General features: G+C 42.0%; 2 protein-coding genes across 6 annotated transcripts in view; one reads left to right on the top strand and one right to left on the bottom strand.

The window, feature by feature from the left end:
* The window catches only part of UCHL3 (ubiquitin C-terminal hydrolase L3), a 102,696-nt gene extending 89,947 nt beyond the window's left edge, over window positions 1-12,749 (bottom strand). The window contains exon 1 of the mRNA XM_043580548.1: window positions 12,653-12,749. The gene's annotated coding sequence lies outside the window, so the exon portion shown is untranslated. The remainder of the gene's footprint in view (window positions 1-12,652) is intronic.
* The window catches only part of TBC1D4 (TBC1 domain family member 4), a 189,809-nt gene continuing 182,961 nt past the window's right edge, over window positions 11,591-18,438 (top strand). For 2 of the 5 annotated variants that reach the window (XM_043580523.1, XM_043580504.1), the window contains exon 1: window positions 11,593-12,727. In XM_043580523.1, the coding sequence (XP_043436458.1) occupies window positions 12,230-12,727 (498 nt within the window). In that variant the 5' untranslated portion in view covers window positions 11,593-12,229. Of the gene's footprint in view, window positions 12,728-18,438 lie in introns of all 5 variants that reach the window. The other 3 variants (XM_043580496.1, XM_043580515.1, XM_043580532.1) reach the window with 3 other exon arrangements.

Raw genomic sequence — 18,438 nt, 5'->3', positions numbered from 1 at the left:
GATCAGCTCCTCTCTCTGTTGTGGATTCAACTTCTCTCAATAGCATTTAACCATGCTCAACGTTCTCTCCCATCGAAAAACCAACGAAACCAAACCAACCGAAAAAGAAAAAAATCCCTCCTTTCACCATGCCCCCTTCTTCAGCGACTACCTTATCTTCTCTTCAAAGCCAAACATCCCTAAAACACCATCCATACTCAGTGTTTTCATGTCTGCATGTCACATTCATTCTGCGATCTACAGCATTTTAGCTTCTGCTGTTATGGCTCTAGTAAGAGGGCTTTTGCTGTGGTCATCAAAAACCAGCCTGTGGCTACACTGAATGGAACCACTTCAGTTCTCACTTGGTCTGATCTGGATGCCGCATTTAAAAATGTGAACCACTTCTTAAACAGGGCGTCCCTGATACCACATTCCCCCTATGTCTCTGGTGCATCCTTCCCAGGCTTTTTGGTCTGTATTTCCTTTAAGTGTCGATGTTCCTCAGGGTTTCCTCGGCAATCTTGCCTTCTCTTTGTCAGCACACTATGGTTGATGTCATCAGCTCCTGAGACTGTAATTATCATCCAAGTCAAGTAAGAAAGATACTTGACATTGTCTTGACATGAAGCTGCTGGAATCTCAAAGACTGTTTTGTTTAAATAATTCTATAAGGGGAAGGAAAAAATAAATCTGTTAACAAACCCTGATGAACAATCTATTTCATGCCAATTAAATACCAGTGGAGTGACAGAAGAAAGTTACTAGGTTTATAGTAGTATCTTAGTCATCACAATGCTGGGGATATTTTACAACGTAGCTGTGTGGAGTCAACTGTTACAACAATGAAGTTTCAGGCAACACTGATGTGGTGCATTAACACATTATCACAACAAAATGAAAAACAAACTTTGCAGTATTTATTGTCTTGAGTTAATGCTGCATTCCAAAGAAGATGATGATAATCCTTTTGTAATGAAAAAGTAGACTATCACACAAAAAAGGTTCTTTTTGTTGTTCTCAGCAAACTGTCCAGTGATTCATATTTAAATTTTTTTAATGTTCATCCATTTTTTAGAGAGAGAGAGATTGAGAGAGAGCGCGAGCACAAGCGGGGAAGGGGCAGAGAGAAAGGGAGACATAGAATCTGAAGTAGGCTCCAGGCTCCAACCTGTCCGCACCTGACGTGAGGCTTGAACTCATGGACCATGAGATTATGACCTGAGCCAAAGTCTGACACCCAACCGGCTGAGCCACCCAGGTGCCTTCAGTAATTCATATTTATAAGGGACAGAACCTGTATACGTACATTGAACATAGCTGCCTTCCCTCCTGGCTACTGCTACATATCCTTAGCGGGTTGGTGATATGTGATTTATAAGTATTATTAAATCTTCACCTTTACCCTAAATCCTGTGCTTATTATTCTGCATTTGTGTATTGGATACATTGTCCTTCTCTTCCTTGCTTTATGCCCTGGAATGTTGTCCTTTATATCACCTGTGCTCCTTGGGCTTGTCCCATGGGAGGTATACCATCAGGAGATGCAAACCAGGAGGCCAGCAAGGTCAGAGTATTTCTCCTCTGCCCCTTCCCTGCTCAGTGTCATATCTCTAGCAGTAGCTGTGTGGCTCCCCAACTAAAGGCTCTTCTGGGCTATGCCTCCTGTGAGGTTCCATTGACATTTTTTAGTATTGACTTTTTGGTTCTAGGTGTAATAATGGTTTCCCATTGTTGCAAGTCTCTCCATGCCTTGATATTCTGTTTTTTCCATCATATCTGCCCACACCTTTGTTATTCCTTTCATTCACGTCTTAATTTGAACTCACTTTGGGTGATTTTTTTTTTCTTTCCAAACACCTGCCTGATAGGACAGTGTTGTGTAACTAAACCAGTGCCATGCATTCTCACTTGTGTCAGCCATTTTCTGCTTCTATTAGGATTCTCATTGAATAATGTGATATGGGGTCCCAAGATTTCACCTATACTTCAACCAAGGCTGAAAGCTTGGATTTGTACTTTTGTATTTTTATTATGTGCTAATGCTCTCAAATTTATATATGTAGCCCAGATCTGTCTCTCAGGGTTCAGAACTGTATGATTTCTCTGCTCGAATATCCTCTGATTTCTCTGCTCTAAAATCCCACAGTTACTTAAAATCCAAATGCCCAATTCCATTGCATCCCCCCAAATGCCCTTTGAACAACTTTCCTGCTGTTCCTGTCTGTGTAAAGTTAGGGGCCCAGAAACCTCTTTACAATCTGAATAGTCATGGTCTCTATGAGTCTAGGCTGGCAATACTTTTGCTAATACAATTCCCTAAAGAACTTTGGGGGCTTTCTATATATCAGATCAAATCCCACTCCATGCTTTAGAAGCCAAAGCCACAACTGTTTTCAACACAGTTTTCTCCTTTTAGACTGATTTACTGCTACTTTGGGATCAGGCTTCTGTGGGACTACATCTTTAAGCTTTCAAGAAACCGTTTTGTTTAGCTGATAAAGTACCAATTTAAATTCCCTAGAAGCCTTGGGGCGCCTGAGTGGCTCAGTTGGTTAAGTGCCCCACTTCAGCCAGGTCATGATCTCACGGTTTGTGAGTTCAAGCCCCACATGAGGCTCTGTGCTGACAGCCAGAGCCTGGAGCCTGCTTCAGATTTGGTGTCTCCCTCTCTCTCTGCCCCTCCCCGACTCAGGCTCACTCAAAAAATGAGTAAACATTAAAAAAAATTTTTTTTAATTCCTTAGAAGCCTTTAAAAAGTGTCTTACATCCATACTTTTGATTTGACCTTTATCCTTGGGCCGTGTCTTAATTTGAGAATCTTACTTGCTTGAGAAGCTGTAAATAAGAGATAATTTATATTCCAGTATAGTATAAACTGGCTGATACTCTCAGTTTTCTGCTTAGAAATCTCTGCTCAAACCCCAAAGTCCATCAAGACACTATCTTTCAAGGCATTTACAGCAGGGAATGCCTGCTACATAACATGAGTCACTATTTTTTAAGCTTCTATAACAGTTTTCTCACCATTTCTCCAGTCTCCAGAAATAATTATTTTGGTATTTTTCCAACCTCCACTAACAGTTTCCTTCCTATGTGCCACCTGGTCCTGGAATCAAAGTCACATATTTTAGAGTTTTGTTATGGCATCCTCCCATGGCCCCATTTCGCTCATCTGCAACCTTCACTGGACAAACACCATGGAGCTGGCAAGTATGTTTCCAATGCCTGGACCACAGTAGGTATCCAATAAATATCACCTGTAAGTAAAAAAGTAACTCTTAATAGCTAAAGAGGCTTTTAGGGCATCATTGTAAGTTTTATCAAATCTCTATTAGCATAGAAACTGTTACTCTAGTTCAGCTACTTTCTTCTTTTCTTTTTTTAATGTTTATTTATGTATTTATTTTTGAGAGAAAGAGAGAGAGACAGAGAGAGAAGGAGGGGCAGAGAGAGAGGGGGAGAGAGAGAATCCAAGCAGGCTCCGTGCTGTCAGTGCAGAGCCTGATGCAGGGCTCAAACTCACAACCCATGAGATCACGACCTGCCAGCTAGTTTCTTCTTAACTTTGTCTTTATTATACTACCTATTTGATACAATCTGTACAAATATGTGCAGTGGCCCTTGTTTGAACCAAATCCTACATACAAAGTGTGACCCTTAAAATGATTCTTAATGCCTGTATGACTATTTTCTCACCTATAAAATGAGAATAGTAGTACTACTTATCTGGGGCTTCTACATAACATGGAAGAAGAGGAGGGTTTTAAGATCACCTCATTCCACAGATACACTTAGATAACATCCGTATCAGTGTAAATAGCCCAGAAAATGACCCAAAGACTGGCAGAATAGACTCTCCACAGCCAATCATAGAGAAGAGGCCACATCAAAAATGGCATACATCTCCTTAGTAAAAAAGGAAAAAAAAATAGTACTGCTTATCCCAGATGATTGTTGTGAAAATCCTTCACGCAGAGTAGGTAAGTATTCAACAAATGGGGGCCATTATTATTATCTCATTTTCAGATCCATGCATAGTAACCTGTAAAAATGGCTGCTTCCAGAAAGAAAATGGGTTGCTGGGCAAAGGAGTGGAAGGTAAGCTTGTATTTAGCTGTATTTATATTTCTTGTAACTTTTGAATCTTCTACCATCTACATATATTGCCTATTCCAAAGAATTATAGGTTTTAAAAATACTACTTATATATTTGTTCATTTTAATCTCTATTGTATTAGAAGCTTGAATGATCCATTTTAAAATCAGCAAGGAAATGCGGACACCTGGGTGGCTCAGTCTGAGTCTTGGTTTTGGCTCAGGTCATGATCTCACAGTTTGTGGGTTCGAGCCCCACATCAGGCTCTGTGCTTGGGATTCTCTCTTTCCCTCTCTCTCTGCCCCTCCTCCGCTTATGCTGTTTCTATCTCTCTCAAAATAAATAAGCATTAAAAAGTAAAATCTGCAGGGGCGCCTGGGTGGCGCAGTCGGTTAAGCGGCCGACTTCAGCCAGGTCACGATCTCGCGGTCCATGAGTTCGAGCCCCGCGTCGGGCTCTGGGCTGATGGCTCGGAGCCTGGAGCCTGTTTCCGATTCTGTGTCTCCCTCTCTCTCTGCCCCTCCCCCGTTCATGCTCTGTCTCTCTCTGTCCCAAAAATAAATAAACGTTGAAAAAAAAAAAAAAAAATTAAAAAAAAAAAAAAAAAAAAAAAAGTAAAATCTGCAAGGAAAATACGAACTAGTTCATTCATGGCAGACTTAAAATAGATTTCTTTTTAATCTTGTTAGAGCCCATTAGAAATAGTAATTAAACAAGAAGATTTTCACAGGTGGACAGTTTTTTTCAGTATTAATATGCTTTTGGTTGCAAAAAAAATTCACAAAGTCCAAGAGGAAATAGTCAATTAAATCAATGTAAATCTACATAATTCTGAAGAGCATAAATGTGAAATTTCATTCAGTGATAAAGGAGTGTCTAGTGGGGAAAATATTTAATCTCACTATACTAATATCATCACTCAAATATATAGTACTTCAAAACCTGTGGTTGATTTCATACCCTTGATTGAGGTGAAGCTGACCTGAAAGCATGCACTAAATAAATGTTCTTTTTAAAAATTTTTTTAAATGTTTATTTATTTTTGAGAGAGAGAGAGAGAGAGAGAGAGAGACAGACAGACTATGAGTAGGGGAGGGGTAGAGAGAGAGGGAGACACAGAATGTGAAGAAGGCTTCAGGCTCTGAGTTGTCAGCACAGAGCCCGACGAGGGGCTTCAACTCACAAACTGCAAGATCATGACCTGAACCAAAATTGGACGCTCAACCGACTGAGCCACCCAGGTGCCCCAATAGATGTTCTTTTTAACTGTTTCCTTTTACCCCTCAAGCAGGTTTTATGACAACAGAATTTTTCAGACCACTTGAGGCACTTCTGAATTACACAGTAAGACAAAAATAGCTATTGTAAAATTATCCCAGCCTTATGGTAGAAGAAAAATCTGTTTCCGTTGTAAAAATTTTTAACTTCTGGAACTAACTGATTCTGTTCTTTGGTATTTGAGAGAGCTGTAAATCCATTCATCCACTAGACATTTATTGATCACCTTCTGTGTGCAAAAGGACTGTGCATTTGATTAGCCATCAGTCGCCATGCGTTCCATTCGTGTTCTACCACGTTACTCTCATTACCTACTTAGCTTGTGCTTCAGTTTCCTAACTTAAAAAAAATGGCACTTTTCTATTCTTACCACTCATTTATCTGTCAAGAGTGTTAATAAGTAATGCCTGTATTTGAGGTGTGGGCTGACGTAAATGAATAATTACCTACATTTTTGTCAAGACATCTTAATGTCAAAAGGTAAGGTGTGGTTAATGTCTTTGAATATTCCATGAATGTTTGAAACAAAAAATCTGTATTCTTTCTTTTTGTTATGTTCAAAAGAGATAAATGATAAACGGGGAAAAACATACGAAATATATTTTGGACAAAATGTTATTATCCTTAATGCCCACATACAGAATAATTTTGTAATTCGACCCAGACTTAACCAAAAGTGGTGGGCGGGGTGCCAGGGTGGCTCACTTGGTTAAGTGTTCAACTTCAGGACATGATCTCATGGTTTGCGGGTTCTTTTGTGAATTCGAGCCCCACATTGGGCTCTGTGCTGACAGTGTGGAGTCTGCTTTGGATTCTCTGTCTCTCTCCCTCTCAATAAATAAATAAATAAATAAATAAATAAATAAATAAATAAAACATTAAGAAAAAAAATGCAAAGATATGAGCACCAAATACTTGAAGGAGAAATACAGATGATTTATAGACATGAAGAGATTGTTATTTGCTATTAATTTCTATTACTTTCCCATTTTTTATTTTCCTAATTTCTAAATTGATCTCTATTACTTTCTCCTTAATTATTTCTTTGGGCTTCCCCATGACAGTTTTTCTACTTTTTTAAGTTGAATTTTTAGTTAATTTACTTTCATTCATTCTTTTTTTTAAATTTTAGTTTTATTATTATTTATTTTATTCATTATTATTTATTATTTTAGTTTTAGTATTACTTATTATTATTTATTTATTAATATTTATTATTTATTATTGTTTATTTATTATTATTATTTATTGTATTAATCAATACATTTACCTGTATTCGACAAGTTTTGGCATAAAATCATTTTATCACTTAATTCCATATAATAGAATTTTCTTTCACAATTTTCTTTTTGATCAGGATTATCCAACATTATGTTTTTACTCTTCAGACATAATGATTTTTTTTAAAAAAAAAATTTTTTTTTTCAACGTTTATTTATTTTTGGGACAGAGAGAGACAGAGCATGAACAGGGGAGGGGCAGAGAGAGAGGGAGACACTGAATCGGAAACAGGCTCCAGGCTCTGAGCCATCAGCCCAGAGCCTGACGCGGGGCTCGAACTCACGGACCGCAAGATCGTGACCTGGCTGAAGTCAGACGCTTAACCAACTGCGCCACCCAGGCGCCCCCAGACATAATGATTTTTAAAACCTATGTTTTTGTTTTTAATTTTCCTTGAATAAAGTCAGAAAACATGATCTATATGATTGCAATTCTTTGGAATTTATGGGTTTCTTGTGCGACACGGTGCACTGCCAATTTTTGTTTCTTTCACAGGTACTCTATAAAAACTTCACAGGTACTCTCATCAAACTTATAAATTTGATTATTCTTAGTTTATTTAATTTTACTGTATCTGAGAATGATTTGTTAAAGTCATCAACTAAAAGTGTTGATGTATTTATGTTTCCTGTCAGTCTTTTATTTGTTTTATGTATTTGGAATCAATTTCCTTAGTGTCTATGTGTTAAAAAATAGTATCTTCTTAGTACTTTCACTGGCAAAATTTTCTTTGTGACCCCCTTCATTAGTTTACTTTCTATTTAATTTGATATTGAAACCACTACCCTGGCTTTATTTTCACTTATCTATGCCTGATATACTTTCTTCTATTTGTTTATTGCACTGTTTCTATATGATTGTTAATTATTTTTAATGTTTATTTATTATTTATTTTGAGAGAGAGAAAGAAAAGGGGAGAGAAAACCAAGCAGACTCCCAGCAGTCAGCACAGAGTCCCGTAGAGGGGCTTGATCCTTCAGATCACAACCTGAGCCATAATCAAGAATCCCATGCTTAACCAACTGAGTCCCCCAGGTGCCCCTCTGTATGATTGCGTTTTAAGAGTGATTTTGTGGGAATGCAAGCTGGTGCGGCCACTCTGGAAAACAGTATGGAGGTTCCTCAAAAACTAAAAATAGAACTACCCTATGACCCAGCAATTGCACTACTAGGCATTTATCCACGGGATACAGGTGTGGTGTTTCGAAGGGACACATGCACCCCCACGTTTATGGCAGCACTATCAACAACAGCCAAAGTATGGAAAGAGCCCAAATGTCCATCGATGGATGAATGGATAAAGAAGATGTGGTATATATATACAATTGAGTATTACTCGGCAATCAAAAAGAATGAAATCTTGCCATTTGCAACTACATGGATGGAACTGGAGGGTATTATGCTAAGTGAAATTAGTCAGTCAGAGAAAGAGAGAAATCATATGACTTCACTCATATGAGGACTTTAAGAGACAAAACAGATGAACATAAGGGAAGGGAAACAAAAATAGTATAAAAACAGGGAGGGGGACAAAAGAGAAGAGACTCATAAATATGGAGAACAAACTGAGGGTTATGGAGGTGGTGGGAGGGGGGATGGGCTAAATGGGTAAGGGGACTAAGGAATCTACTCTTGAAATCACTGTTGCACTATATGCTACCTAATTTGGATGTAAATTAAAAAAAAAATTCAAAGAACGTTTATAAATAAACAAATAAAATAAAAAATATCCTTTAAAACAGATAAAAGTGATTTTGTAGGGGTGCCTGGGTGGCTCAGTCAGTTAAGCCTCCAACTCTTGATTTCAGCTCAGGTCATGATCTCATGGTTCCTGAATTTGAGCCCAGGTAGGGCTCTAGGCTGACAGTATGGAGCCTGCTTGGGATTCTCTCTCCCTTTCTCACCTCTCCCCTCGCTCTGTCTCTCAAAATATATAAATAAACAAACAAAAATAAGTAAAACTGATTCTGTAAACAACAGATTCCTGGATAACTTTACGTTGTTACCTTTTTGTGGGTTAGGTGAACTAATTCACATTATAGTTGCTATTTGGAGTTACTGCAGCCATACTGTTTTCAGTTTTCTACTTATCACACTTTATTTTTGTTTCATTGTTGTTTTTTTTTCTTTTTTTTCTCTTCCCTTTTCCACCAAATGGATAAATATTCTACTGGTTTGAAAGTCATACATTGTATTTTGGTTTCCTAGTAGTTACCTCTTATTTATTCCTTCTTCATCTCCATCTTCCAAGTTTGGGGAAACTTTTCTAAGTATCTAGAGCAAGGGAAACTGACTCTGAGCCCATACTCTTTTTTTTTTTTTAATTTAAATTTAAATTTTTTTAATTTTTTATTATTTATTTATTTATTTATTTATTTAATATGAAATTTATTGACAAATTGGTTTCCATACAACACCCAGTGTCTGAGCCCATACTCTAAATCTTTTGCCTTTGCCAATCTTTAGTTTTTGAAACCTGAAGGCTAAGAATGGACTCTTTTGTTATCTGTATTCTGCTGTGTCATCCTTCCACTGGAGCAGAGGAGATGCAGTGCCCTGGCTGCCCGGGCTGAGGGAAGGTCACAGGGAACAAAGGAACAATAGAGGGAAAACCCTGTTATTATCTCAGAATTTTATTCAGTCACGAATGCTTGCGCTCTATTTGCCACTCCATTCGGAGCTCCATTACAACTGTTGGGAGGCTTCCTATTATTTTCTAGTACTTGATAATTAGCTGGTAGATACATTTAGTATGTTTATGAAATTAGCTAACTAAATCACTTGGTACATCACCTCTATGATATTAAAACTCTCATTTGAATCTTCGGGTTCTTAAATTCTAATTTGCTATTCATTTGTTCATTCATTCAACATTTATTAAGAACCTATTACACGTCAGCTACCTTGCTGGAGGAAAATATGGGCCAAAAAAGTAATCCCTCTCAAGATGCCCTCTTTGTGGTGGGGGACACAGACAAATCACTTGAGAATTACAAAGAATGCGTTAAGAGCTATAATAGAGGAATGCATTAAAAGAGAGCAAAGAGAGGCCTGCTAACTCTGGATTGGTGAGAAACGTCTTCACAGAAGAGTGACTTTTGAGTTGCGCCTTAATGAATGGACACTCAAGTAGCGAAGGATGAGGGAAGTTCAAGCTGTGGAGCGACAGGAAGAGCAATAGGGAGAGGAAGGCACCTGTGAAGCCCCATGGAGAGTGAGCCTGGTATGCGGTTGGGGATGGAGGTGATGTCTGGTGTCTGGATGTGTGAGTAGGGGAAAAAGTAGATGTTGGGTTGGATGGAAGGTGGATGTCATAGGTGGTGATGCCTATAAGACTATTCAGGAGATATTTCTTGCAGGACAGCTCTCCTCTTTGTGCTGGCTCAGCATTCTGGGCTGCATTGATTACAAGCAGCCTCCATATGCACATGTTTCCATGATGATCCCTGGAGCTGAAAGGGGGCTGGAGTGGAGACTACCGGCAATTAAATCCTTCTGCTTAAGATGCAGCCCAAGTCATCACTGCCAAAACAAGTCTTAAGACCGTGCCCAACTTTAAGGGGCAGAGAAGAGCTGCCTTCTCTTGTATCGGCATGCAGAGAGGATCAGATATTGGTAAGCAGTAATAATACTCAATGCATACTAAGACAAGCATGACAAAAAAGTTACAAAGAAAAGGCTAAAGGCTTTCAGAGCAGGAGGCAATGATTAAAGACAATTCTTCTGTTTTTCTATCAATGAGTGCAAGTTTATTGCTTCACTTTCTTTGACCAGTAGGAAATGGTCTGCTGGGACTTCGAACTCAATCCCAGCTCCCAAGCTGTTTGACTTGGTGGAACGATGCTCTCCCCAGATCTTTGTTCTTTTTTCCCTCTCTTTTATGGATCCCACATATGTAGCCTAGGAAAATGGGATCTGAATAAGAGAGTTACTGGTAAGGTTCTAGAAGGTTTCAATCTACATTCCAAGAACTTTTCACTGCTTCTTGAGGACATGGGTCTATTTTGCACAAAGTGGTAGAGTGGTTAAATCAAATGACTAAACCTAAACAATTAATAAGGTCTCCATCTTGGAATTCGGATGTTTATTTCCAATAAAATCACCAGGATGTACCCAGAAATTGAACACAGGAAAAGTGACAATTGACCATAGCCATTTTACATAAATAGGAGAAAAAATAGTTCCAAGGCTTTACAGAAAGTGAGAATATCATTAAACTGAAAACACTGAGAAACCTTTGGGTTTGGATTTTCATTCTTCCTGTAAGTACTTTGGAGAGAGGTGGGAACTTTCAGTCTTTCCCTTTTATTTTGTTTACCTCTTATCGAATTCATTACAATTCAGTAAGAGTAAAAAGCACGAGAATCTAATTTGCTCAAATGAAAAAAATAATACTTTTCTTTCTGGTTTAAAGTTAGAATGATCAAATTATCCCTTAAATGTCTTTCGAGTTCCGTGGAACTACAGATTACTGCACATAAAAGAGTGAGAAATCTCTACACCTCTGAGCTGGGTATGTAGAATGAATACAATAGGATTCTTTTGGATATTGTTTGGAATAAGATTCAGAACTTATTACGCAGGCTTCAGAAGGAATTGAAGCCACGCAAATAAATGCTGTTCAAAAAAACAGAAATCCCAACGCCCTCTTGAGAGGGGGCCCCCTCTCCAGGGGGCAGCAGAGACGCGCGGGAGGACCGAGACGTCGGGGACCAAGGAGAGGGCGAGTCGATCCCGGCAGTGGCCGGGCCTGCAGCGGGGTCGCTGCCCCAGGGGCGGATTGGAAGGGCGGGCTGGCACAGGGGCCGGAGGAAGAGGCGGAGAGGTGACTTCACCGAAAAGCTTTTAGGGGCCAGGCTCTCTCCGCCCGCTGGACGGGAGGCGGGGTAGCAGCTCGGTTAAAGTAGCAGCCTGGAAGGAAGGAAGGAGCAAGGGAGGGACGGGAGCAGCCGGGAGGAGGAGCAGCGAGCTGGGCCGCGGCGACGGCTAGGGGAGCGGCCCAGCGTGGCCACGTTTGGGTCTGGTTATTTTCCAGTGAACAGTTCTCGCACGCCCTTCCTGAGGCACGGCTGATCGCGCCGAAGCCCGGCGGCCCCGACCTTCCAGGTGACAGCCGGTCACCCTGGTAGGAGTCAGCTCCGCCCCAAGTCACCCCGCCCGCCCAGAGCCCATTCCCCGCCCAGCCAGCCTCCCTCCGCCTGCCCGAGGCGAGCGCGGCGGCCGCAGCGGCTCTGCAGCGCTGGAGCAGGCGGCGGCCGGCGGCGGCGCGGGGCCCTCGGCGGAGGAAGGGGGAAGTTCGGCCCCTCGGCGCTAGCCCGAGGAAGGAGGATAACGATTTAACCCGCCCTCTCCTGCCAGTCCGGCCGCGGGGCGCTCCCGCCGTGCCCGCCGCCCGAGTCTCCGAGCCTCGCCCGGGGAAGTGCCGCATGGGGCAGGGCCGCTGAAGCGCGGAGTTCGGTGTCTCGCCGTGCCAAAAGCGGGCGCGGGCGCCGGTGCGGCAGTTGGCACAGTTTCGGCGGCGCCTTCGGCGCGAGAGTTGGGGGCGCGGCGCGCCTACCCGGCCGCCTCGGTGCCTTCCAGAGGCGCGAGTTATGGAGCCCCCCAGCTGCGTTCAGGATGAGCCGTTCCCGCACCCCCTGGAGCCTGAGCCGGGCGCCCCTGCGCAGCCGGGCCCCGGGAAGCCGGGCGACCAGCGGTTCCGTCTGTGGTACGTGGGGGGGTCGTGCCTGGACCACAGGACCACGCTGCCCATGCTGCCCTGGCTCATGGCCGAGATCCGGCGGCGCAGCCAGAAGCCCGACGCGGGCGGCTGCGGGGCGCCGGCCGCCCGCGAGGTGCTTCTGGTGCTCAGCGCGCCCTTCCTGCGCTGTGTCCCCGCACCCGGCGCCGGGGCCGCGGGGGGCGTCGGCCCCGCGGCCGCGCAGCCCAACCCGGCCGTGTTCATCTTCGAGCACAAGGCACAGCACGTCTCGCGCTTCATTCACAACAGCCACGATCTCACCTACTTTGCCTACCTGATCAAGGCGCAGCCAGACGACCCCGAGTCGCAGATGGCCTGCCACGTTTTCCGTGCTACAGACCCCAACCAGGCAAGACGGCGTCTGGAGGCGCGGGGGCGGGTCTGGCACACCCGGGGGGAGGAGCAGGGCTGGAGGCTTTGGGACCCCTCGGGAAGGACCTGTGGTCAGGGCTCCTGGCGCGCGCCTTCCACGTGGCACGCTCCAGCGTCCACTCCTCCTGCCCCAAGGACCAGGAGTCGGGAGCTTGGGTGCGGGCCAAGCGGGCCGGCTGGACGGCGGGAATGAAACCCTTGCAGGAGCAGGGGAGAGGGGAGGAGGCGGAGAGTGGTCCCTGGGATGGTGGAGAGTGCGCGCCACAGGAGGACGCAGCGAGCTGCGCGCGTCTGAGGAGGAGAGTGGTGTCTGGAGTGTGACTGGAGATGGCAAACCCGGCCGTGTGTGTGTGTGTGTGTGTGTGTGTGTGTGTGTGTGTGTGTGTGTGTGTAAAACAAGGAAGAGTGTCGGGTTCCCAAAGGCCCTGCACTCGCTCTCGGTCTTGGTCGAGTTCTGCACCTTAACCCACTTGGACCATGGAGTCCTAGTTACCACAGCACCTGCTGGTCTGGGAGCTGGGAGGCTATTTCGGAGCGGGATTTAGGGAGAAGTTAGCGGACTCTTGTCAGATTATCAGCGAGCAGAATAGGAATCTGCGTTTAGATTCGTTGAGTGGAAAGAAAACTTTTTCCTTTTGCAATTTTTTTATGCACTTATTGGAGACAGAATCAGTATCAACTTGGGTGATTTAAACAGCAGTGTCGTAAAAGAGGTCAAAATCTGTTTTCTAAGATTTCCCCAAAGTCTACTAAATCGAGGTGCCTGTTACCAAACAGTGCATTTTTTACTTCCTTAAAAACAGGCGCGCTTTTCTATTGAATGGTGACACGAATCTAAACAAAACCTTATGATAGTGATTATGTCTTTGAAAACTGGTTTTAAAGTAAGTGTAAAGCGTTTTCACTATATGATAAACCCCAAAGTGCTATTCTAAAAATAGTTATTTGATGTTTGCAAAGTACTTTAGATTCTTTAGAAAAGTCATGTTATCTAGATCTAAATATAGTCTCAGTTGCAACACGTGGCAGTTCCTTTGGTAGCTGGGAAATTAACAACAAAGGAGAAAAACATCCTATAAATAAGGCTTTTTCCGCCCTTAATTCGTTATTTTTTTCCACGTTTATTTATTTGAGAGAGAGAAAGTGGGCGGGAGCATGGTAGGGGAGAGGCAGAGAGAGGAGAGAGAATCCCAAGCCAACTCTACACTGTCATTGTGGAGCCTGATGCAGGGCTCCATGCAGGGCTGGATCTCACAAACCCCGGAGGTCATGACCTGAATCGAAATCCAGAGTTGGACTCCCCTTAGTTCATTATTTTAGTGACTGTAATTGAAAGACCAGTAATTTTTCACCAAAGGCCTGTAGCTGAATTGAAGAAAATGAAAGTTTATTGTCTTAGATTTAATCAGTTATTTTATAAACTAGATTAATATCCACATCCAGAGCTCCCATTATGAAGTGAGCAGTTTTAACATATATGACACTGTTAGATGTATGTTGAGATACCTTTTTACAGATAATCTAAACATCCCAACCATGATTAAAGTGAACATCACTTTGTGCTTATGTGTTCCAAGATTATTTTTAGCTTCCACCCCTGTCAAAATGGGAGTGCAGCAGTTCTTTGTGTCTGAAAGTTCTCACCATTTTTATTAAGATTTTTTTGGTTCTGTCAGTAAGGAGGAAGAAGTTGCATTTTCCAGGACTTTGAGGAATGTTTTATGATTTTTGGTACTTTATGTTGAAGTCATTTTGTTCAGATGTGATACATGATACATCATTGCTAATTTCACTGATAGTAGAAATTTATTTATGTTGGGGGGGTTGGGTCATGGCAATTTGAATTCTTCACTGTGGCTTTTGAGTCCCTCCCAGATTCATTGTTAGGGGATCAATTAAAAACATGCCCTTTTATTTACCTTAATTATGTATTTAGGTGTTTGAGGCTGAATGTGCTATTATTTTACAAATAATAACATGCTTAGGCTCATTTCTCCCTTTTGATCCTGTAGGAGCAGTGGAAACCATATGTCCTTTTGATAAAAGAAAAAAAACCAACTTTTCCTGTTTATTGCCATTTCCCAGTTAAGTCTTTGATCTAAAGATATGGATTCCAGTTTACTCTGAACATAGAGAATCCTGGCAGAGGATCCTTAATTTGAAAGGCCAGATGTTGTTCCCTTAAGGATTATCTCCAGCCGTATGTAAGTGGTTGCGAACTCAAATGCCTGGGAATGGTTGAGTGAGGACTGTGGAGGCCTAGACAGTGGCCATCATTTCTTAAGGACTTACTTACACAGCACCAGTTGCAAACTCTATTAAAAAGATACAGGCCTGGTGTTGTCAGAGCTTCTGATTTCCTAAGAGTGGAAGTCTGGATTTTTATATATGACTTTATGTTTTAAAGGATTAGCGACTATTTTAAACATTTAAGATTTCTGTCTGGACCAAACAAAACACATCTGAGGTTTGGCCTCAGAGATTTAAGGGCTGCCACTTTCTATCTTTTTCATAAACATTTGTTGAATGGACAAGTGCAGTCATCAGACACTGTGCGCTTTTTGCCACATTTCCGTGTGAGCATCTGAATCCATTTGGTATGGCTCTCATAGTAGGGAGAGTTAGGGCCATTTGGGGGGAAGAATTTAGAGGTAAAATTCTCGGAAGTGATGATTCTACAGCTGAACTGGTTAAAGGGATGGATTCCTCACATTATTATCATCTAGTGGTATGCCTCACATAGAGTAGGCTTTGGATGGTTCTGGACACCTTTGAGATCAGAAGGAAAGAGACCTACTGTTTGTTTTGCATCTGAGTTCTACATTTGTAATAATTTTTTTATGTTTATTCATTTTTGAGAGATACAGAGAGACAGAGAATGAGTGGGGGAGGGGAAGAGAGCAAGGGAGACACAGAATCTGAAGCAGGCTCCAGGCTCTGAGCTGTTAGCACAGAGCCTAATGTGGGGCTCGAACTCACAGATGGGGAGATCATGACCTGAGCTGAAGTCGGATGCTTAACCGACTGAGCCACCCATGCACCCCTCTGAGTTCTGCATTTGTAGTGGAGAATTATTTAGTTGGGCTTTAAGATCATTGTTAAAAGAGTGTCCAGTCACTGAAACAAAGTATGGAAAGTAGCCTAGAGCGGTAGGCCTGCAAACATCCATGAATAAACTTGCCTCTCATTTGTCTCTCATGCCTGTCCCTTTCCTGAAATAGGCCTGTCTGGAGGAGGCCATAAAATTCATTGTTTAATCTAGAGTGTTTTTTATTGAGAAAGGAGGTACCACTAATAATTACACAAACATAACAAGTATAAACCTGGACCGTGTAGGGAAGACCAGGATATACGGTGACCACAGCTAAATGGCGGTTTGTGTTCAAGCCCAGCCACTGAGATGGAAGATTGTGGTTTCTGTATATAAAATGATAAGGTTTTGCCGAGTATCTGCTCACATATCTTTTGGGGGATGGATCAACATGTGGCTTCTGAGATGGGAGTCCTATGCCAGCAGCTTGGGTCTGTTGTGGGGAGTTGCCATAGTGATGTGCCCTCTGTCTCCACACCTTCTTGGTGGGTCGGAGTCAATTTAAGGATGTGGGGTCTGAAGGAGCACTCAGCCAGAATGGCCTAGTGAACTGTTTCTCCCAGGTGCAGAGAGAGGAGGAGGTCAGGAGCAAATGAACCAGTTCTAGATCAAATATATGCCTGTGCAGATTGGTTCCCATTTATTCAAGCCTGTGTGGTCTTGCACAGGAGGAATGTCAGCCGTATTTTGGCCAAATTTCGATATTTCAACTGGTAAAAGTACTTAACTATATGTTAGTTTAAAACTCCCATTGGAATAAATTGAGCTATAGACTTAAAACTGGTTGAAGAACTAAGAATATGTGATTCTCTAAGACCTAGGGTAGGTCCCTAATATTCTTCAAATTTTTATCTTTACTTTCAGAAAGAGACTATATAGCATTATCTTAACTTTCCAATTAAAAAGCAGAAATTGTATCATGTTATATCTATTTTACCGTATAAAAAATCAACAGTTGTTAGTGTTTATATAAATATTGTCAGAGATTAAAGAGGTGAATTATCATTAGCATGAGACTCTGCATGAAAATTATATTCCCTAAGTATAGACTGAGCAACCATTTAAAAACAAAAACCTTATTACTTTAATTTTTGTTGATTTTTTAATGTACATATTTATCGAAGCTTGAAAGAATGTAATTTCAAAGAGATTTTATAAATTGTGTTCTTAAAATTCTTAAAAATGAACTCGCCAGCAAGGTGCCTGGGTGGCTCAGTCGGTTAAGCCTCTGACTTGAGCTCAGGTCATGATCTCACAGTCTGTGAGTTTGAGCCCCACGTCAGGCTCTGTGCTGACAGCTCAGAGCCTGGAACCTGCTTCAGATTCTGTGTCTCCCTTTCCCTCTGCCTCTTCCCCGCTTGTGCTCTGTCTCTGTCTCTCTCTCTCAAGAATAAATAAACATTAAAAAAAAGAAAGAACTTGCCACCAGTTTTTTCCAGCTCTAAGTCCTTTAAATTTATACTTTTGTTGTTGTTGTTCTTAAACACTTAGCATTTTCTGAGCTTTATTCAGGTAACCGATTTTCAATTTACTTTTGTTGGTATTTTTCAAAAGGTCATTTCTCAGAAATTCTTACTCATAGTTGAGGGATGGGAATATACTAGTCAGGAAACTGGAGGAATAGAAATCTGGAAGTTTTCATATTTTTCTCCTTGCCTCCTGAGTAGACTGTGCCATTCTAGACAGGTAGCTCTCTCTCCTTTCGTGTTTGCTATAGTTTTTTGTGTGTGTGTGTGTGCCTTCTCCTCCTCCTGATCTGAGTTGGAGGTTAATTTGCCCTGGCTCCATGGTAGAGTCTTGACTTTGATATCTGGGCGAAAGGTAAAAATGTGTGCCCAGAACCTCCCAGTTGTGAGGGAGTGTTAGTTATAATGAATATTGAGACCGTTCAGTATCAGAACTTGTTTATCATAAGCCGGAGCTCTGGTTCCCAAACGTGAGTATGCATCAGAATTACCTGGAAGGCTTGTTAAAGCACTACATTCACTTTCTTTCTTTTTTTTTCCAATTTAAATTTTTTTTAATGTTTATTTATTTTTGAGGCAGAGAGAACAGAGCATGAACGGGGGAGGGTCAGAGAGGGAGACACAGAATCTGAAGCAGGCTCCAGGCTCTGAGCTGTCAGCACGGAGCCCGAACTCGAACTCACAGAGCAGGGCTCGAACTCATGGACTGTGAGATCATGACCTGAGGTGAAGTCACATGCTTAACCAACTGAGCCACCTAGGCACCCCTGCACTCACTTTCTGATGCTAACGAGTTCCCACATGATGCTCAGTCTACTGGCCTGGGGACCACAGTTCAAGGATCCACTGCCCTCAAAGATTTTATCCATTTGTTGGGTTATATGACCACTTCTGTTTCCTTGGTTATTTTTGCAGTTGTACTCAGACTTGAAAGTTCAAGATGAGTGTGAGGAGGGATAAAATCTGACTATAGAAGATTTTTAAGGAACTCTTCAATGTCTAGCTTAAAGCTTTGCATATCTGCCCAAGATAAACATTATTCTGCCAGGTATCCTCAGACTATCCATATGTTGAATGAAAACTTTACCTTTCAAGCCAAAGTTTTAAGTTCTGCAGATGGAATAAACAATT

This window comes from Prionailurus bengalensis, chromosome A1 (assembly GCF_016509475.1).
Source record: "Prionailurus bengalensis isolate Pbe53 chromosome A1, Fcat_Pben_1.1_paternal_pri, whole genome shotgun sequence".
In the NCBI taxonomy this organism is placed as follows: Eukaryota; Metazoa; Chordata; class Mammalia; order Carnivora; family Felidae; genus Prionailurus; species Prionailurus bengalensis.
Note: the sequence above shows the minus strand (reverse complement) of the source record. Positions and strands in the feature narration are given on the sequence as shown.